Raw genomic sequence first — 22,031 nt, 5'->3', positions numbered from 1 at the left:
ATGCCACCTGCTAAGTCACAGGGATGTGCTTAGATCCCTGGAATCTCTGGATGCCCTTCCTGCCTTTCTGTTCAAATGGGGACGGGAGCTGCCTTTCTTTAGGGCCCTACGGAGGGCGGGGCCGGTGATGGTTTGGTAAACATCGGTCCTGTTCTTTTTGCTTTTCCCCCATCCCATGTCAGTGGGAGCAAGGCCAGGCATGGGGAGGTTGGTCAGACGAGAAGCAGTTGACTTCAGCCTAGCTGGAGGGAGCCCCCAGTATTTACCTGTGAACACTCCCTTTGTGGCCTCAAGTGGCTCCGTGTGGCCCACCGTCTCGCTGGCAGTGCCACACTGTGCCATGGCATGGCAGGGCCTCTTCACTGGGCAGTGTTTTTGTCCAGGGGACTCGGCAGATTCTTGGTCTCAGAGAGGAGTGTGGGTGAGGCAGCCCTGGTACAGGGACCTTGGCTTTGATCTCCCCACCCAGGGTGGGCTCCAGGCAGCAGTCCCAGAAAAACTCGAGCTCATCTGCCTGTAGCATCTCACCCCTCGGAATCAGGCTTTGATTCAGGGCCTCATCCTCTCCTGGCAATGGCAGCAGCCCCTGAGCGCCTCCCTCTTCAGTCTGCCGTCCACACTGCACCTGGGAGACCTTTGACCTGTGCAAGCCCAATCCTGTCATCTTCTGATCAGTAACATCCTTGGCTTCCTGCCAGTTCACAGCACTGGAATCCTCCACAAACTGTCCCAGACTCCCTTCCAGCCTCGTCTCCTTCATGCCGCTCACATGGCCTTTCCTCCAAACCAGCTTGCTTTCTGCTCTCCTGACACATCTTCCAGGCTCCCAGTCCCTCCTTTTTTGCTGGGCTCTCCTTCAGTAATTCCATTTCCCACACAGAAAGACTGGGTCATATCTCCTTCAAGGGCTGTTATGGATTGAATTATCTCCCAGTTGCCCCAGCAAATTCATATGTTGAAGCCCAACTTCCAACGTGATGGTGTTTGGGCATGGGCCTTTGGGAGGTGGTCAGGGTTAAATGAGGTCATCAGGGTGGGGTCCTGGTTCCGTGGGATTGATGTCCTTATCAGAGAGGGAGCTACAGAAGAGCACAGTCTCTCTGAGCGAGAGAAACTAAAGGGACAGGAAGAGATTAACCTACGAACATATATGCATACATGCATAACCCATGGACACAGACAACAGCATAGGGAAGGCGGGGGTTGGGTGGAGGGGGGCAAAACGGGAGAAAATCGAAGGCATCTGTAATATGGCCAACAATAAAAGAAAAAGGAAAAAAGAAGAAAACAAAGGGCCCATGAGGAAAAGTGAGAAGGTTGCTACTTACAGGCCAGGAAGAGAGTTCTTATCAGAAGCCGATTTGGCCAGCACTTTGATCGTGGAGTCTGTGAACTGTGAGAAAATCAGTGTCTGTGGCTTAAGCCACCCACTGTGGTATTTTGTTAGGGCAGCCTGAGCTGAATAAGATAAGGCCCAGCTGAATACCATCTCTTTTCCAAAGCCCGCAGCTCTGCCCTCGCCCCTCCTGGACACTGGTCCCAGGGTTTTTGGGTTGTGGTTGCTGTCATTATTGAATCCCGTCACTAGTGTACAGTGTGAGGGCAGGGACCTTGTTTTGCTTGTACTCGTCAGAGTGCCAAATATTATATGTTTATTCAACTAATAATTGAATGAATTATACACACACACACACACACACACACACACACACGCCTCTGTTACAGTTGGCTGTTAGGCTGCGTATTGTCCTTTTATGGCAGCTTTTCTGTTATTTCTGCTCTTGAGGATCACTTAACCTGATTTCTCCAGGACACTAACATGTGGGTGGGTAGGGGACAGCCTGTGTTATTTTTCCACCCTCATTATGCCATGGTTTGCCTGAATGGGCAGCCTTTTCCAGCCCGCTTGGTGAGAGGAAAGGAATGGCTCTGGTGATAGCACCAAGGAGAACCGAGGCCAGGGCCAGAACCAGACTGTGATGATTGGGGGGAGGCGGGGGGCGAGGAGAATTTGGGGAAGGAGAGAGTGCATATGTCCCTAAGCCTTCCTTGCATTATCTTCCTTGAGGAATAGTGGCTGCGTCCTCTGTCTTTGGATCCCAGCTCATAAAAGTTAGGTGATGGAGAGAAGTGGCTCCCTAAATGGGGGGGGGCGTGGTGAGGGGAACTCAGTTGTATCCCCAAGAACCACTGGCAGCAGCCCAGAGAGCCAGAGTGCCAAGAGGCACATCAAATTAGGTACCAGGACCCCTCGCCAGGGATAGAGGCACAGAGAGGGGCCACGTCTGCAGAGCAGAGAGGGTGCCCTGTCAGGCGGCTCCTCTACCTGGTGGAAGCCCCTCAGTGGGTCTGGTGCCCCCCAGGTCTCTAGCCACCACTTTCATACCTCTCGCTCCCTTTTTACTCTAATGTGCTGAAGGCGTTCCCTGATTTTTCACTAGTGGCTCCCTTTGCCCTCTCTTTTCCCAGATCTTTGAACTCAGGTCTCAGCTCAAATGTTAGTTGTGCCACAGGCCTTCCCTGTCCTCCCAACTTCAATAGCCCCGTACAACACCACGTTGTGTCCCATCACTGTTTTCTTTTCTCCATAGCCCTTACCGCCGTCCGAAGTCATCTGTCCAGACTGTGAGTCACATGAAAGGAGGGCCCCTGCCTGCCTCTTCCTTGCTTTTCTGTAGTGGGGAGAACATTGCCTGGCACACAGTAGTGGGGTAATGGATACTTGTCAAATGCTTGAAAGAATGCCAAGTTGTTTGTCACGAAGGGGAAAGATTCTAGTGCCTTGGAACTGTGTGGTCTGTCACCGGCCGTGTGTGCTGCTGGTGGGATGAGCGCTCAGAGGGCCTGTCCCTGGACTGGGAGAGGGGCTCCCACTGGGCAGTGCCCGCTACCAGCTTCCTGGGGAAGTGTTTTTCCTCCTGAGCAGCCTACTTCTAGCAACATCGAGTTTCGTGTTTATTACAGCATCTCAGGCCTCTCATTAGATGCCGAAGGAAAATTTGGTGCAGTGCCAGATTCTCCTTTTAAAAAGGAAAAGGGCTCTTCTTTGAACAGAAAAGCGGAGCTCTGCCTGCACTGGAAGGTAATTTTATTTTCTTAGAAGGGTTTTGGCAGCAGGAAGACCCTGACCTCTGGAGGCGCTGTTTAATATTAAAGTTACCAAGCATTATGACTCTACTTCAGACCTGAGGAGAGTTGAAAGGGTTTTAAGAAGGAAACAATGCTCGTCCTGGCTTCCACAGAAAAGGAGCTTTCTTTTTTCTTCTGGTATGTGTTTGTTACTTCTGTGACCACATAATCATGATTTTATAATTGAAATCAGTTGGGAATAGTTTTAAGACTATTCCACTCGTCCATCACTGGCCGTCACTACTCTCTGTACCTGGATGTTCATCACTCATGATTCTAATGTCAGACTTAACTGTTATGTGAGATACACAGCAGCTTCACTTGCTAGTATTGGACTGAAATATTCATAAAGCCAATTTGCCCTGACTTAGCAACCCAAGAGCCAGACCATAAACTCTGACCTGTGGGTAGAGGAGAGAAGGGGCAGGCCTCTAGGCTTAATCCGAGCAGCCCAGGTTTAGAGACCAGTCAAGACGCCAATGATCTGGACACCATCCTGCCCAAGGTTCAAGTGTTATTTGCTTAATGCTAAAGGTTCTCCTTTGTACAGGCACACAGGAAATTAAACCACAAGAAAGGCCACGTCAAAAATCTTAATCCACCGTAAACAATGAAATGTAAAGTGTGGCTTTATGGTTTGGAAAATAGATAAAAATAGCACTGAATGACTCAACAAATCGGCCTCCCCGAGCTTCCTGAGCCACTGACGGGCGTGGATTCTGGCAACAGACCCTGGGGCCTAGCTGGTCAGACGCTGCCCTCCTTTGGGAAGTGGGGACCGCCGGGAAAAGTCAGTCCCCAGTTTTGCTGTCTCCTTCCCAGGTTCCCCATTCTCTTATACTCAACTCCAGTCCAGGCTCACCAGTGCCCTGTAGTGGGTGTGACTCGGAGCGAGGCCCCAGCTGTTCTTTGTGTTGGGTTTAGATGGTCTCTGTTCTGGGGCAGTGGTGGCTTTATTGGCTCTAACTGGCGTGTCCATGTGAGGTTTGCAGTCTCTTACCTGGGAGGAGGGGTGCTCTGTCGCAGGCTGCCTCCCTCGCCAGAGTGTTGATTGAACATATGTCTCTTGAAGATGCTCTTTTTTTTTTTTTTTTAAATTCCTCTAGGCCTGGAGCTCTGAGAATGCAAATTGGCCTCAGTTTCTCTGCTGACTCATCCCAGCAGACTTGAGGCTTCTTCTAAGCTGCTCCTATAACCAAAGGCTGCCATTGCCTTTCGTTTCCCCAGTGTACTTGGCAAGAAGAGATGGGGAAAAGATAGCACAGATACAATGGGATAAAAGACAGGAAAGAGAAACCAGAGGAGACTAACTCCTAGCTTACTGTTTGCTTTTCTTTAAAAAATGCACCTGGAAGCCCAGAAAACTACCTGGTAGTGAAGTAGGAGGAAAGTAGATGTTTCTAGATGGACTTGCCGTAGGAAAAAGATGATACAAATGGATAAGTCTGGCCACTCTGTGAAGGAATTCTAAAGAAACTTGAGGTCATAACAAATTGCCTTACATCCGATATATAGTCTGAGCTGATTTGGCTCAGTGGATAGAGCATCAGCCTGACCACGGGTTCAATTCCAGTCAAGGGCATGTACCTCGGTTGCAGTCTCAGCCCTGGTTGCCCTGGTTGGGGCATGAAAAGGAGACAACCAATGGACGTGTCTCTCACATGGATGTTTCTCTCTCTCTCTGTCTCTCCCTCTGCCTCCACTTTCTCTAAAAATCAATGGAAAAAATATCCTCAGGTGAGGATTAACAACAACAACAACAACAATCTGATATACATTGCCAGAAAATGGATATTTTCTATGTGGTAATTATTAGTCCCTTTAAAAATGTTTTTAATGTAAAAGCAATACATATCCATTTTGAAAGATGAAAAAATTTAAAAATGCACATTTTCTTATAGTCTCATTTGTTTTATATATATGTATATATATATATATACTATACACATAAATACATAACACATTAACATGTATTTGACATACTAATAATCGTTTATTATATGTTGTTAAATATTCTGTGATTACAAAAGAATACATATATTATAGAAAATTCAGAGTAGTACAAGGAAGAAATTTAAAATAATGCATAATGCATTATGGGGTGGAGCTGGTGGTCAGAGATGACGTCTGAATGAGCCATGCGTCCCAGTGTGCACACCTTTGTGTAGCCCCTCTCCTTGAACGTGGGTTGGCTCTGAAACTTGTTTTCGACCAGTAGGACGAAGTGGAAGTGATGCAGCATGACTTCCGAGGCTCAGTCACCAGGAGCCTGTGGTTTCAGCCTGGGTCTCCTAGAACACTTGTTCTTGGCTCGTGCCCCTGTGGAATCCCGCTGCCAGGCGAGGGGAAGCCAGAACCCCGGGGAGAGCCCACATGGACGTGCTCTGGGTGACGGCCCCGCTGAGCTCTGCCTACAGCCAGTGCCACCTGCTAGCAGTATATGTAATGTGAGCCTCTAGGTGACTGCGGCCTCAGCTGCCATGTTCCAGTGTCCACATGTGAGACCCCGTGTGAGGACCGCCCAGCTACGCCTAGTTGACCCACAGAGCCATGAGGGTTCATCATAAACTATTTTAAACTGAGTTTTGGGGGGCAGAGGGCTGTTACACAGCAACAGATAACTGGCAAGGGTGTGGGCTAAGTTCAAAGTCAACTCATTTTAAGGGAGCATGTTGAGGCAAGAGAACTTGATGGGCGTTCCTGCCTAATAACCTTAGGCAAGTTATTAACTGCTGTGAACCCTCTAGCCTGGTGCTGCTGAAGATGTATTAAGACGGCCGTTGCTCGGATGATGGGCCAAAAGCTGCAACGATGGCAATTCTGACACTCCTTCCTGTCCACTTCCCCTGCAGCACCAGCACCGAGCCTTCCAGTCGGGGAATTTGCTCGGTGCGCCCACCGTAAAGGGGCTGACAGAAAGTTCTCCTTCACAGTGGAATGCCAACGAGGGAATGTAGAAGAAATGGAGGCATTAGAAAGTCACCATTTGGTGACAACCATTATAGTAACAATTTATTCAGATAAGAAGAATCAGTGAATGCTGAACCAGCAGGTAAAAATTTGTTCAGGAAAATTTGTTCAGTTGCAAAATGTTCCCCACATAATGCTATTATTATAAAGAAAAAAAGTAGTAACTTTACAGTGAGCGAAATTAACATCCTCAATAACGGGACAAATGGACATGCTGTGCCTCCTGATAGGGCAGAATGAGAAGAACTCAGCATCACCTCTGTGCTGTTCTTGAGCACGGTGCATGCCCTGCACCTAAGCATGAGGAAACGTTAGGCCAACCCAGATTGAGGGAGATTTTACTAAATAATTGGCCTCAAATTATCTTAGGTCACAGAAGACACAGACTGAGGAGCTATTTCAGATAGAAGAGAGATGACGTGGCATCCTAGACCAGAAATTTTGTTTTCATTTTTGGAAAAGTCACAAATTTTGAATGGGCCTGTAGATTAAATGGTAATAATGTATTAATGTTAACTTCCTGGCTTTGATGGTTGTACTGTTATTATGAGAGTGCCCTTGTTTCTTAGGAAGTACACATTGAAATATTTAGAGGTTAAGTCATTTTTTTTTTAGCTTTCATCTGCAGTTATGTCAATTTGGCATCATATGTCATGCCTCTAATTAAAAAATTAAAACAAATAACTTAAATTTTATTTAATTAAAAAAGAAACAAAATTAATGACATGAAATAAAAATTTAATTGAAACAGTGGAGTGAATTGATTAGTGCTTAACAAGTACAGTTTGGTAAACAGAATCTTTTCGATTGTAGGGTCTGTGATGGGCACACATTTTAAAGAGGGTTTCTTGGGGACGTCTGCTCCATAGGAAGGCAAGTGTGTTTTAAATGAAAATTGGAGTCTGGACTCCCAGCTCATGGGCCAGACTTTTCACTTCTCTGTACCCTTGGGTAATTCTTATTAGAGTCACAGTAGGTAGGACTCTAGTAAGAGTCCTTATTAGGAAGGGCTTCTTTTTTAAATCCTTATCTGAGGACATGATTATTGATTTTTAGAGTGGGAGAGAGAGAGAAACATTGATGTGAGAGAAACATTGATCAGTTGCCTTCCTGTATTGTACCCCAACCAGGAATCAAACCCTCAACTGGGTATAAGCCCTTGACCAGGAGTTGAACCCACAGCCTTTCGGTGTACAGACGACACCCCAACCAACTGAGCCACACTGGCCAGGGCAGGAGGGGATCCTCTTAACCTTGGTAAACCGGGATGAAAGCAATGAAACATAGACTGCATTTTTGATAGGAGAAAACTATAAAATGGGAACAGTAAAGCCCTACTTGTAAAGTTTAAATCAGATGAAATACATAAAAATACCTAGGCCAGTACCTGGCATATAGGAACCTTATCATTTTGTAGATAGACAGCTCACTTTTTTTTTAAAAACAGTGTAGCATAAAAATCAGTAAAAGTACATGACCTTTTGGCAGGAGGCTTGGCTCAGGAGACAGGAAACCTGTGGGGCCATTTGACTGTTGGCAAGCCCCTTTGCAGACTGTCACAGGGGAGCAGATGTTGCTCCTGAAAAGATGCAAACCATATATCTTTTTTTCTCCTGCTACAGAAGGGAAGAGGATAGGTAGTTCTTTACATATAAATCTCAGAAGGGTATTTCTGGGCTCCTAAAGTGGAGAAACTGGTTGTTGTTGTTTTCCCTTTAACGTTGCCTTTATGTAGATTTCTTGGCCCAAGGGGTGATGCGAGCCTGCTCTTCCTCAACTCCTTCATGGTCCCAGGGGGAAGTCGGGGCTGTGTCTGGTCCCACTTAGCTTTCTTGGGTAAGCATCTCTTAGCTGCAGGGCCTTCTACTCTAAGCTGGAGAGGAGGCTGAAGGAGCCCTGTAGCCTGAGTGCAGAGAGCGGGCAGAGGAGATGAGAACAGGAGTCCCCGCAGTTACAATAAAGAACCTCGGAATGCGGGACCTGCAGAGTTGCGCTGTGAGCATTCAGGCAGACCTGTGGTAGCCAACTCACTATTTCTAAAAAGTGCCTGCCCTTGCCAGGGGTCTGTGAAAAAAGCCTGCGCTGAGAGTCAAGACCAGGCCTCAGTCTCTGTTGGTGAACAAAGTCAGAATGCGGTCCTGCCCCAAACAGGAAGGAGAGCTTAGACTTTTGGGGACAAGAAATAAAGTTTATAGCGGACACCAGGGAGCTACAAACTGTGGACAGGCCAGCAGGGACCACAGACATCTATACCATAGAAATGAGAGAAAGGGGGATTCTGCTCTCCAAGTCTAAAATTCAATTTCCCCTGCACATTGGGCTTCATAAAGAAGTCCATGAACTATAATTTCACATTGGCAATAGAAGCAAGAGGAAAATTGAGGCCAGGTGTTGCATCTGTCATTATATGTGTCCCTGAAGTTTTTCAGCCGCGTTGGAAATAAATTCTGCCCTGTCCTAAATTATATGATTAATACCCAGTCACAGAAGGTGCTAAGGGTGAGGGAGGAGACTCGTGTTATACTGTTGCTGAAGCAAAACTGCATCTTTTCATAATAATTTGTCCACAAAACAGGAGCTCATAGGTATAAAAAAAAAAAATGTGGCTGAGCCATAGCGAACATTGTTTTCCAGGCTTAATTTTGAGAGGGAGCGAGCAGGGCTAGGAGAAAGAATTTGTTGTATAGCTAATACATAAACTGACTGTGGTCATTAATTTCCACCTCTTGGCCCAAAAGCCTTTTACCAGAGCTGCTAACAGGTTGTATAAATCACTGTTATGAACTCCATTTCCTCCCTTCACCTCCTCCCTCAGAGCTGGGGGCAGGCTGCTAATGTGGAAAACATAGATTAGCACAGGGGACAGTCTGGGACTTCCTGCCTGAGCAGCGCCCACAGAACCGAGCGTGGTCCGTATCCTGGCTGTCCAGGGGCCCGGAAGCCAGGGCAGCGTGGGGAGGGAGGGAGGGCAAGCACTTCAGAGCCCACCACATCTGAGTGTGAATTGCATCCCTGCCCGTTACCAGCCATGTGAGCTTGATTACCACACTTAAATTCTTCATGTCCTCTTTGGTCAGGCAAAAATAATACCAATCTTAGGACATTTGGATGATTAAATGAATATACTTATTCACATTGGCTATTATTAAAAACTTCCTTTCATCTTACGTTTGTGGCATCTAATTCCTTTCCCCTGAAGTTTCTCCAGTGGGCTCTGCTCAGTGAAAGGGAACTCCAGTAGTCTTCAAGCTCCGTGGGAGGAAGGTCTTGAGGGAGGGGGTGGGGGCCGTGGGGAAGTCCCATTACTGCACCAGACACTCTGGAGCTGTCTGATATTTTCACCCTCGAGGCGGCAGCATTTCTTGTTTTAAAGATAGCGGATCAGACTATCGAGCCAGGCAAATCTGTGCTTACTCTCAACTCTGCCGCTTCCGTGCAAGGCTGTTGTAGAGAAGCTGCCAAAACTCAGGTTTGAAAACAGGAGGGACTAAACCCCATCTGGCAGAGTGTAGTGGAGGGTCACGAGCTGAGTCAGCACAGGCACCTCCCCCGCCCCACCGGTATGGGCCTGGCCCACAGGCACCCTCCCTGCAGTAATGGATGGATGGACCAGGCTGGAGGAGCTCCAGGAATCTGTGCCCAAGGCCTTAGCCCCTTGGCATGATCCACCCTGTTCCTTCAGAGCAGCTATTTCCATCGTTAGCCAGCTGTCCTGCAGCTGGGCCTGACACAGCAAGGGGAACGGAGGGGGGTTTTGAGGGACAGGGAAAGGCCCAGCTGGGAAGTGACCCCAGTTCCCTGTTGATGTAGAACCATCACAGCCAATGTTACCTGCGGACCCCCCAAGGGACACAGCTTGGGTCTGTGCCTTGCAGTGGCAGGCTCTCCATCGTGGCCTGAGACCCTCCAGTGGGAGAAGCTGGTCGGTGGTGGCTGGTGTGGGACATCAGGACTGTGCCTGTCCTGTGGCCTCAAAACAGCTCCTTGGGGGTCATGAGCCTCTTGCTGTTAGAGCAGCGGTTCTCAACCTGTGGGTTGTGACCCCTTTGGCAGTCGAACGACCCTTTCACAGGGGTCGCCTAAGACCATCCTGCATATCAGATATTTACATTACGATTCATAACAGTAGCAACATGACAGTTATGAAGTAGCAACAAAAATAATTTTATGGTTGGGTCACAACATGAGGAACTGTATTTAAAGGGCCAGAAGGTTGAGAACCACTATGTTAGAGGGAGTCTCCACCCCTTCTCATTTGCCCTCTCTGGCTGCTGCAGGCCAGAGGTGCTGCTGACCAGCAATTAATGAGCTCCAAAGTAGGATGAAGCAGGTGGCAAATTGCTGCGGTATTTCCAAGTGGACAATGAGCTGTGGAGCTCCCCCCACCACCACCACCAGCTGCTTCCGGCTCCTGAGCCTCGTGACGCCCACTGAGCTCGGGGTTGTCATGATTTCCCCTTCTCCCCGAGCCCTCTCCTGGTTAGTGGAAAGCTTGCGCTGATGTTCTGAGATGAAAACCCTCTGATGTTTATAAATATTTATCTCCAGGAAGCTTGGAAGCTCTTTCAAAACAGAAAGGGAGAGAAGCATGATTGATCTGCCCTTCAGAGAAGGCCTGTGTGCTGCCCAGGATGGTGGGCCCCGTGCTCAACGAAGCATGGCTTTCCCTAATTTCCCAACCTGTTTTGTTGCATGCTGTTTTGTGTTTGTTAACAGTTGCCTACCAGGAATTGTTTCTGGGGATAGGAGAAGGGGGGGCAGAGGAAAGGAAGCTTTTCCCCCTTTTGTTTGTTTTCGGGTATCATTAATTACTCACTCAGGGTTGTAATTCCATCCTTGGTCAGATGACATGCCTTGTGGCTGGCTTAATTGGAGGCTGATGATGAGCTGTCCCAAGCCTGTTTCCACCGGGGAATGTCGAGCTGGGAGCTTCCCAGCTGGTTCTCAGGGCATGAATGCTGCCTTGTGCAGTCACTTGTGCAGAGAAATCGAGACCAAGGCCCCGTTCAGGGCCTCAGATGCCGGCAGCAGGCATGGGCCTCCTGAACTCTGAGAACAGTCCCCTGGGCACTCAGGAGCCTCCTCAGTGCTGTCCAGGGCCAGGGTGGTGAGATGGCAATGGGCACGCGGAGGTCCTGAAAGCTGCATCTTCAGCCAGCACTTTCAATCTTGTCTTTTCTTTTCCAACTTGTTAGAACTAAGTGGTGCGATTTCATTAGCCTGAAACTGGAGTGAGAGAGGACGAGGTGAGCAGACATGTTCCCTTGTGAAGATGGTACCACACTCTGGACTTGACCCCCTAGAGTTGAAGTTCAAACAGAGCTATGTCTCAAACCAGACCTAGCCCACCTAGGTCCTTGGCATCTTTTCCCACTTTGAGTTGACATATTTTTAATGGCTCCTATCTTGTCAACATTCATCAGCGCTGTGGTCGGGGGTTTCAGCAAGGACCCCTGAACCACTTTCTGGACCCTGGAGGCAGCAATTCTTCCATTTCCTGAAATAGCTCAACTTAGCCTGCCTGATCTGTTGCAAACACTCGTTCTCCATGGAAGCCAGTGTTTAAAACGCCAACTAGCCCTGGCTGGATAGCTCGGTTGGTTGGAGCGTCGTCCTGATACACCAAGGTTCCAGGTACGATCTCTAGTGAGGGCACATACAGGAATCAACCAATGAATGCATAAATAGGTGGAGCAACAAATCTATCCTCTCTCTCTCTCAGATCAATCAATAATTTTTTTTTTTAAAGCTCCAACTACTGACGTATGAGGTGGGAATGATGGAAGCTCTTGTAGGTTCCATCATCTACCAAGAGGCCTGGTCAGCCAGCATCAGGCAGATGAGCTCATCCAAGGAGGTTGCCCAGCACAAGTGTTTCCCTCAAACACCAGGTACCCACATAGCACTATGTGGCAGGCGTCCTTCTACCTGAGAAAATGCCACAGGTGCACACAAATACTTCAGTTTTTGTGATTTAAACACATGCATGAGAGGATTTGTGAGGGGCTGGTTGGAAGGACCCTCACCCAACTAATTGGCCGTAGCAGCAAACACATTCCCAGGAATGGACAGGTCTAACTAGAACAGAGGCTGGCGGGGCAGTGGAGTGGACAGTGCACTCCTGGTTGCTGTGGCTCTCACACCAGGCCCTGAGCTTTTGTCTCCAGGAGTGGCTCCTGGAATGTTCAGTCAGTTTCCTGTCTCCCTTTGAATTTAGCACAGCGTAAGGTGTGTTCCTAGAGGAATGTAAACATTTGGTTTGGTTTCTAATATTCCATCCTGATGTTATATGAGAATATGGAGAGCAGTTTTCTCATTTCCTAAAACTGGCTATAAAGTGGATCATGGTGGTGTCTTCTTTTCTTTGGCTGCTACTTAATAATCTTCAGGTTTACATTTCTATGGGACGGTATGCAGGTCCTTCATGAGCTAGTGTTGGGTGCCTAGCAAGTCTTATGTGTGACCATTCGGGCCATTACACAATGTTTTTTGCCCTCAAGGAGTTTAGGGTCCATATTGGGAGTGGATGGTGGAAGGGGGAGCTAATTAGCATAAGAACATTCACTGGGGAGTCAGAATACCTGAATTCTGGGATCAATTTTGCTACTTAGCTTGACTGTCTGACCCCTGACAAATCCCTCTTCTTCTTTGGTCCTCAGTTTCCTCATCTGTGCAATGGGTATATTGGTCTCTTATTATAAGGCTGTCTTTCAGATCTGTTATCCGAGATTGTTCTATCTTTTTGTTATCTTCTTGCAGGATTCTGACATAGTGAACATTCCACCAGCCTCAGATGCTTGACTATTCCTTTGAGTCCTTCTTTTTCTCAAATATTCTTTATAGATTTCATCTCCTCTTTGCTAGGGGACAATTATCTCACTTATTTATTCCTTAAATTTCAGTGGTTCTGCTGCCATTACAGCTGTCCTCCGCCCAGCATCCTCTCTGGGCTACCGAGGTGGCTCTTTCCATATACAGTCTTGTTTCATTCTCACAACAGCCTCTCAGCATTATGTATAAAACCCCCAGGTGTAGTTGCCACAGAGAGATGACTACACGAAGGACCAGAGGCCAGAGGAACAGGGCCCTTTAAAAGAATCTAATGAATTTCAGCATTCCTGGTAAGCATCTTCCTCTTTTCAGCAGTGACATTCACAACTTGGCATCTTATTTCATAATTACATAAAAGGATAACAGTCTGGACAGATGCCCGCCCGACCGTGCAGGCTGTGCTTGGGGCTGTCCGCCTCCCTGAATAGAAGGCGTGTCCTCCTGCCTCAGCCTGAAAGGTGACAGCTGGGTCAGGCTTCTCACATCGGTGTGCAGGGGCCACTTAGTGCTGGAGCTGCTGCTGCATTCCTTCCTGATCAGTTGACCTCGTTTGGTGAAGTCCCTCTTGAAAAAGGTGTGAGCAGCCTTCAGCAGACCCTTCCTGAAAGAGGAGCTATAAAAGTATCAAAGCATCTCAAATGACCCTGTCCTAGGACTGCACGACCTTTCCAGGCTCACTGCCTGCCAGTCCGTAACGAGCAGGGAAAGTGCCCCGATTTATGGAGGGGCTTATTGGGACACGGCCAGGGTGCTGCCGTTGAGGGAGCTGTGTCTCTTCGGGAGACACCTGAACCTTGAGCTCTGCCTTCCAGCACATTCCCTTCCTCAAGGAGCATCCTCTCTGGCGAGGGCGGTGAGACAGGTACACAGGTGACAGTGACCGGAGGCAGGCAGCTACTTCTGACCAGGGCCTGTCCAAGCCGGCCAGGGAAGGAGGCATTCGGGCTGGTCCTTGCAGAATAGGTAGGGTGGGCTGACCTTGAGAGACCGGAGCATACACATAGCACGTGTAGGCTTTCAATGAAGAATGACTGACTGACTGAATGAGTGGCCATTGGGAGTTTCATTACAGTGAAATTACCGTTTTCATGTGGAGGACTTCCCTTAAACGCCACGTTTGGCCAGCTCGCTGTTCTGCTTCTTGTCTGTCAAGATCTTTGGCACCTCGGCCTGCTCCTGGGCCTCTGTGTGGATAGCCTTGGAGCCAGATCTGCCTCGTGGGGCTCCCTTCTGGTCAGAAGGGGACTCAGAGTCTGTGGAAAGAGCATGCTAGGCGTTGAAGTCAAGCAGACCTAGGTTCAGATCCCAGCTCCGACTCTTAATTTGTTGTGAACCTTGGGCTATTGTTTTTAACTGTCCTAACCCTCTCTTTCTTCATCTAAACATGTTGGGTGGTTATGAGAAATGAACTATTGCCTGTGCAAGGCTGGACACTTCAAAGCCCTCAAAGGAAGGGTGCTTCTCTCTGGCCTTCCCTGATGGTACTGAAGTGTTCCCTGTACCAAGAAGATGAGGTTTACCCTTCTCTCATATCCGTGACAGGGCCACAGAATTACCTCCAAACAACCTGAGGCCTCCCCTTCTGCAGGTCACTGCCCTTTGCCCACTCCCGGCCCCCATTCCCCAACAGAATCTGCAAAGGTTTGGTTTCTCTGCTTGGGACGAGGTGCCACCCTGTCCCAGGCTCAGACAGGCTCTGCTCTATCCAGTGTAAGAGCTGCGTGTGGGAGCTTCGGGCACAGGAGGTGCACCAAAAGAAAGAAGAGAAATGGCTGGAGGGGGTGTGTACTGTGGGGCCTCCCATTGTGGCTTCTTTTTCTCTTTTCAATATATTTTTACTGATGTCAGAGAGGATGGGAGAAGGAGAGAGAAATAGAAACATCAATGATGAGAGAGAATCATTGATCAGCTGCCTCCTACACGCCCCACACTGGGGATGGAGATGACAACCTGGGCATGTGCCCAGACTGGAAACCGAACAGTGACCTCCTGGTGCACAGGGCCATGCTCAACCCCTGAGCCACGCTGGCTGGGCCCATTATGGCTTCTTGATGGTTACAATTCTCATTGGTTACAAGTCTCTCTTGGGATGCTGTTCTTCCCCAAGGTTGCCATCAGGCTCCTCTCCTCTGTTGCCAAGGCTGTGCCTGCGAGCAGCAAGCTCCTGGAGACACTGCCCATGGCCCATTCATTGCTCGTCTTCACTGCTGGCTCAGGGCAGCTTTCTGGGAGACGGCAAGGTCACCACAAGCAGCTGCAGGGTCATCACCTTTCTTGGTTTCTAGGTTGTTATTGTTTCTAGTGCAGGAAGGAAAGCAGTGTTTCACTCATGTGTCTATATGGGGCGGGCAGTGTGAAGCCAGGCAGGCAGCAGGGCCCACATTGGCCCTGGGGGCCTTTTTTTCTATATGCTGCCCACAGGGCCAGAGCGGCTATCTTTGGTGCCCTCTCACTGTCCTCTGACCTGGGCAGCTGGATTCTTACCTACTGTAACTTTAAAAAAAAATACACACACACACACACACACACACATATATTTCTATTGATTTCAGAGAGGAAGGGAGAGGGAGAGGGAGAGAGAAACATCAGTGATGAGAGAGAATCATTGATCGGCTGCCTCCTGCACTCTCCCCCACCGCCCCACTAGGTATTGAGCCCACAACCTAGGCATGTGCCCTGATTGAGAATTGAACCATAACCTACTGGTTCCTAGGTTGATGTTCAACCACTGAGCCATACCAGTTGGGCATCTCCTATAACTTTTTTCTTTTTCAGGAAACTCATGTAGAATGTCAACTCATGTTTTGTTTCTGCATCACAAAGGAAAATAGAGTGAGGAACAAATGAATCAGTTTTTCTTAAATAGTAAGCTGTGATTTCTTCATAAACTAATTTAGAGAATGGCACTTAAATTCCACAAACATTCCTCAGTGTTTACGGGATTCTAAGCCTTGTACTGAGTGAACGGAGGCTGAGACACCAAAGATGGGGTGCCTGTCTTCAGAGAGCATCTGGGGGCAGCCTGTCCTCAGGCAGCTGGGGCCTCTGCTGTGGGCAGATGCCAAAAGGCTGGTAAAGAGCCAGGCGGGAGCCCCGATGCCCCGGATGGTGGTGGTGCTGCATCCCCTCTCCATGCTGCCCACCCATTGAGGGCCAGCATGTTAAGTTTTCCTAGACTGCCTCAGGCCTCCCTCTGCAAGTCTCCCACTCTCCAAGCCCTGGGCCCCTGTAGCCTCCACAGCCTGTGTAGGTGACGTTTCCCACTGTTGTCCCATCTTCTTGGCATCTCGGCCTCACCAGGCACACTGTATTGTTCCCACTTCAACAAATGAAACAACTAAGATTTAGAGAAGTAAAATAATCTCCCCAGGGTTACAAAATTCGGCAGTAGCAGCAGAGCTGCACCTTACGCGCATGTGGTCTGATTCCCATTAGTTAGGCCTTCTCCTTAGTACCAAGTACTACTATCGCTCTTCATCATTTAACCCCAAGAATCCCCTCTTCAGAGCTCCCCAGTCCCTCTTCCATTTCATGTCAGCATGAGTCCCTCCCTTGCTCCCTCCCTGATTTTAGTGACCGCATGTCTCTCCTTTAGGACTGGGTCCTCAGCATAGGTGGGGGCTCAGACAGGCTTGGTCAGGTGAAGGCTGCGAGAATGAACTTGGTGAACACCCCCCACCTCCCTACTCGCTCCTGAGTTATCTGGAGGCAGCAGAAGCCAACAGCTCCTCCGTGCCAGGTCATTGTGCGACTTGCTTTGTCTGACTTGATATGTGTTTAGGGTTCCAGAATGTACTTATGAGAACTTAAGACAGTAGCAGTTCTTACCCCTCTCTCCCGTGGGTCATGTACCACCTGTGCCCCCAAAAGCAACACCTGTATGCTTTCAGTTTTAAGTAGGGCGTCCATAAACTGTCAGATGCGTTTGAGAATGAAACGGTGTGCTATTGACAATTACACCAGGACAGTAGGCCTTACCTGGAGCATATGGTCACCTGGATTAAAATAAAATGTGTCTACAACTGGAAGGAAAGATGTGGGACCTTTGTTTCTGGAGACTTCTGATTTTGCGGAGGGGGTTGCTGGCAAAGGAAGGCCCTGTGTTTCCAGCGCTAACTTTGCATCTTCAGGGATAGCAAGAATAATCCAGAACCCCATTCTGCACCTTCCACTCATTTTCTATAAATAGCCGAGCCTCCCAGGATGCGTGTCTGTGTCTTATTGTTGTCTTTTTCTTTCCTCCAGAGATCCTGCAGATAATACAGCTGGACCTAGACCTAAAGTACAAGACCAACATCCGGGAATTGTTCGAGGAGTTTGACAATTTCCTGCCAGGCGCCATCATTGGCATCGCGAGAGAGATGCAGCCGGTGTACAGGTGCGTGGAGGCTGGGGCGCCTCCAGGACCCCTCCTCACCCTTCACCCCCCTCTCCTGCCACTCCTGCTGACTGGGATTAATCAGCGTGCAGTCTTTCTGCACTCAGTCTCTTAGGGACACATTTGTGGTTATTACTTACAGGTCATAGTATGGGCAGGTGTGTAGGCTCCGGGCTGGAGATGCCATCTCGTTTTTTGGGGGGAGTTTGGAAAGCTCAGTCGTTTTAGTTGTTGGTTCTGGTTAAGCTCAGGATTTTAAAGTCTTGGGCTTTGTCTTACAGAGGAGGTGTTAGGACCGAGCTTTAACGTGCCAGTCTGGTGATGGATGCGGCTTTCTTGGCCTCTGAGTCACAGGGGCTGCTCCTCTGTATAAGCGGGTGGGCTTCCCAGGGTCTTGTGGGGAGGCAAAGGCAGCACAGCTTTGGAACAGAGATTGTCATTGCTTAGTTGAGGTGAAGAGTGTGTTCTGCACGATGCAGTGTTTTATTGTCAAGTGTGGTTACAGAGCAACTCCAGCACCTGAGGACCAGGGGACATGTTCAAGAATACTCATGCAGCACTGTTTGTAGTCGCCCAAACCTGAAAACAATGTAAATGTCCACGGACAGCAGAATGGATAAATGAAGTCTATCCATGCAATCGAATACTCTATTAGAAACAAAGTGAGCAAACAGTAAGTAGCTATCGTGAACTGTACAGTGATAGACAAGACTGAACTGTGATCTTCAGGGATGCACACACAAATAGTAAAAATGATAGGAAATAATGATTCCCAAAAGCCAGATGGTGGTTACCGCTAAAGGGGCTGGGGGAGTGATGGGGACATGGGTGGGGATTGCCTTAAGTGCTGCAGTCCTTTAGTTCCCTGCCTGGTGGCTGTGCATGTGTGTGCATGTCTGTTTTTGTGTGTAATATGTCTTTTACAGTTGAAAAAAACACATGACGGAAAACCAGAAGCACCTCCAGGTTTCTGTTAACAACTAGGTCCATGGCCCTGGGTCTAGAGGGTTCCGTGTTGCTGACTGTTCCTCCTCTGGGCAGAGCCACAGCTGACCCAGAGCCAAGCCGCCTGGAGGTGGGATTTCACTGTCCCCTGGGCTGGCCTGCTCTTTGTTCTCCGAGCAGACCCTCATGCTGGCTCCCTTTGGACATTCTTGGAGCTGGGCCCAGTCCTTGGAGCCCTGCAGGCAACCGGTGACTAAGAGCAGTCATTTCTCCTAAGGGGAGGGGAAGAAGGGGCAGCCTCAGCTTGGTCATGGCCATTTGCAAGACCCAGATCACATAACAGGAAATTCCTGCCAGGCCTCTGAAGGAGCTGATAACTCCCGGGCCTTGGCCTGTTCTACTGGACAGAGTCCTCTCACAAGTTGCCTGGAGTCACAAGTCTGGGGTTTTGATTTAAAGAAGTGGTTCTCATCCTTCTGGCCCTTCCTCATGTTGTGACCCAACCATAAAATTATTTTCGTTGCTACTTCATAACTGTAATGTTGCTACTGTTACGAATCGTAATGTAAATATCTGATATGCAGGATGGTCTTAGGCGATCCCTGTGAAAGGGTCGTTTGACCGCCAAAGGGGTCTCGACCCACAGGTTGAGAACCGCTGATAAAGAAAGGAGGTGATGGCAGGAGCGCTGACCTGGGAGTCCCCAGTCCTCTGCGGTTGTCCCGGCTCTGCCCCCAGCTCTGGGGACTGTGATCCCAGCTCTCCCGACCCCACCACCCTCATGGCCTTTGCTCTGTCCTGAAGTTCTGCTCGTGCGCCCCTCACTGTCCACAGGGGCCAGTGCCCTGGAATGAATAAGCCAGGCTGAGTATTCAATGCAGTTGGAGCAGTGATGCCGTCAGGCCCTGCTTTGAAATCTTCTCATGTAATGTAAATGGAAACCTGATCACACTAAACTTGAATTGGCCAGAATTTATGTTTTCTGTAGATTTAGGTTTTATAAACTGTGAAAAGTAACATGATTTAATTGTCTGGCCTTCTCAAAAGCAATCTCTGAACAATGTTAGATCCAAAATGAAATTGAGTTTTTCTCACCTGCCGTCTTTAACGAGGTGAGGCCTCTGCTGCAGGACTGCTGGGGAGTCCAACAAGTCCCCGCTTGCAGGGCTCACACTCACACTCACATTCACACTCACACTCACACTCACACACTCAACACAAAAGGAAACCTCCTTGCACGCTTCCCTCTCCCGCTTCCCTCTCCCCCTGCTGGAATGTTCCTAACGGCCCTTAATTAAGTCTCCAGATGACTGTCCTGCCCTAATCTGCACTACCCTGGCCCTGGTAATTGCCATTGAACGTCCTGCGGGTAGGATGGTTGGGTGCTGGCTGGGACAGGCAGGGGATGGAGTATGGCTCTTTGCCCTCTTCCACAAGAAAACTGGAGACTCCTCTGTGGCCCGAAAGACACGTGTTAAGTTGTCTGCTGCTCTGGAGGTGTCTGGCTGTGTGTTTTGGGGGGGCGGGGGGGGAGAATAGGAGAAGAAAGAGGGGGGAATAGAAAGGAGTAAGTGGTCAGTACCCAAGCAAGGACAGACAGAGCTGGGCCCTTCTCCTGAGCGGGCATCTCAGCACCTGTGCGCTTGGACTTGGCCAGCACAGCTTGTGGGGAACCTCTGCCCGGCCCCGCCCACCTCTGCAGGAGCTCGGGTGCTCGCCACCCCCTGAGTACTCCTGAGAAACTGGAGGCTGTATGACAGCCATGCGCTCTGCCTATGTGATGGTGTGTGAGGCCGGCAAGTCCTTTTCTGTCATAAGTGGAGTCTGCTAGCATCTATGAAAAGAAAGGCAATTTTAGAAGCAAACAAAACAAAAGGGGGGAATAGAAAGGAGTAAGTGGTCAGTACCCAAGCAAGGACAGACAGAGCTGGGCCCTTCTGAGCGGGCGTCTCAGCACCTGTGCCCTTGGACTTGGCCAGCACAGCTTGTGGGGAACCTCTGCCCGGCCCCGCCCACCTCTGCAGGAGCTCGGGTGCTCGCCACCCCCTGAGTACTCCTGAGAAACTGGAGGCTGTATGACAGCCATGCGCTCTGCCTATGTGATGGTGTGTGAGGCCGGCAAGTCCTTTTCTGTCATAAGTGGAGTCTGCTAGCATCTATGAAAAGAAAGGCAATTTTAGAAGCAAACAAAACAAAACAGCACAAAAGCAAAACTTGGACAGATTAACTGAGTTCATTTTGATGTGGAAATTCACTAAGCAGAATTAAATTTGGATCTCCTCCGCGGTGTTATTTTTATAGTCACTTGTCCGACAGTTACTCCACTTCAAAAGGGCACATATTAAGTCATGTTTATGGCCATTTCCCCTCCATTGTGTGCTGTGAGTGTCAGGAGCTTGGAGGGGGTGGGGGGAGAAGTATTGCCTACTGTCCATTCTTTACTTTTTTTTTTTTTAAATCAAATGAACACCAAACCGACTGTGTTCTTTGGAAAATGATGGATCATGGGATGCTAGGAGAGAGGAGCCTTTTCTTAAAACTGTTAAGAGTGTTGAATCAAATATCCCAGGACCTTCCTCATCTGAAAACTGGGAAGCAGTGGTCATCTTGAGTGAAACATTGCCCTTCCTTTCTTGACTTTTTCTCTCCCTTTGTGTCAGGGAACTAGAACACAATCAGGTCCTTGCTGGTGATGTGCTTTATTGGGATGAGTGGCCAAGAGGAGAAAAGGGTCCGGTGAACTCTCTGTTAGTAGGATGGTCTCTGTGAGTGGACAGTTGCACTTTGTCAATATGTGTTAGCCCAGGATGCCATTTTGAACTGGCTTCTTATGCATGTGTTGTCGGTGGAACGCAGGCTGTGCCACGGGATCTCCAGGGAAGCAGGTGTGGTGTGGCGGCATTTATTTCTGATGCAAAATCAAAGGAGCTCCCCTCCTAGGTTTCCAGTGTCCTATCTCCATCTGTCCTGCCATAGAAAAAAATCCAGTCTTGTCTTCAAGGCTGAAACATAGGGCAATGTCCAGAGATTCTGTTTCATATTGAAGCTTCGTCTTTTGGAGCCTGCGTGGTCTGTTGTGGGCCCCAGGTGGCCTAACCACATGGTTGCTTATGCAGAGAACATGCTAACGAATGTGGCCATTGTGTTACCAGTGGGCGAGACAGAGAGAGAGAGAGAGAGAGAGAGAGAGCGAGCACATGCTTGCTTCTTTGTTCTTCTGTGTGTGTTTTTTGTTTGTTTGTTTTTTTGTTTGTTTTTATCATCTTCGGCTTGGGAAGAACCAGGAATTTTTTGAAAATAACGAATCAACTTCCCAAGCTTTGGCAGGCCTCTGATGGGTCCACCCCCTAACCAATGATTCCTTCCCCACGCTAGACAGACAGGCCTCGGTGGTCCAGCACCTCCCCCTGTGCCATTTTGACTTCTATGGTGCATGTGCTTAAGCAGTGCAGGAGGGGGTGTTAATCTTTGGCCATCAAGCAGACAGGCTCATGCTCCCCAGCCCATTAGGCTCAACAATGTCTGACTTCCTTCGCTTCCTTCCTTTTGTTAATATCTGGCTAACTTCAGTAACAACTGCATTAGAAGACGAAAGAAAACTGTCGGGCCCTCTTTATGTGCAGCCTGTAACAATTATAAAGCAGCGAAGCAGCTGTGCGGAGGAGAAATAGCACTCAGGTTGTACCGGGAAGCCGCCGGATCACAGTCCTGCCTTTTATGAATTATCCATGGGATGCTTTACAAGTCACTTGCTCCCTAATCATGTTTGGTTTTTTTT

At 48.8% G+C, this 22,031-nt stretch overlaps 1 protein-coding gene across 1 annotated transcript in view; it reads left to right on the top strand.

The window, feature by feature from the left end:
• The window catches only part of XXYLT1 (xyloside xylosyltransferase 1), a 136,749-nt gene that overhangs the window by 45,817 nt on the left and 68,901 nt on the right, over positions 1 to 22,031 (top strand). The window contains exon 2 of the mRNA XM_015562322.1: positions 17,176 to 17,308. Within this exon, the coding sequence (XP_015417808.1) occupies positions 17,176 to 17,308 (133 nt within the window). The remainder of the gene's footprint in view (positions 1 to 17,175; positions 17,309 to 22,031) is intronic.

This window comes from Myotis davidii, unplaced genomic scaffold (assembly GCF_000327345.1).
Source record: "Myotis davidii unplaced genomic scaffold, ASM32734v1 scaffold571, whole genome shotgun sequence".
Taxonomy (NCBI): domain Eukaryota; kingdom Metazoa; phylum Chordata; class Mammalia; order Chiroptera; family Vespertilionidae; genus Myotis; species Myotis davidii.
The sequence above is the reverse complement of the archived record's forward strand: the minus strand, read 5'-3'. Positions and strand labels throughout refer to the sequence as shown.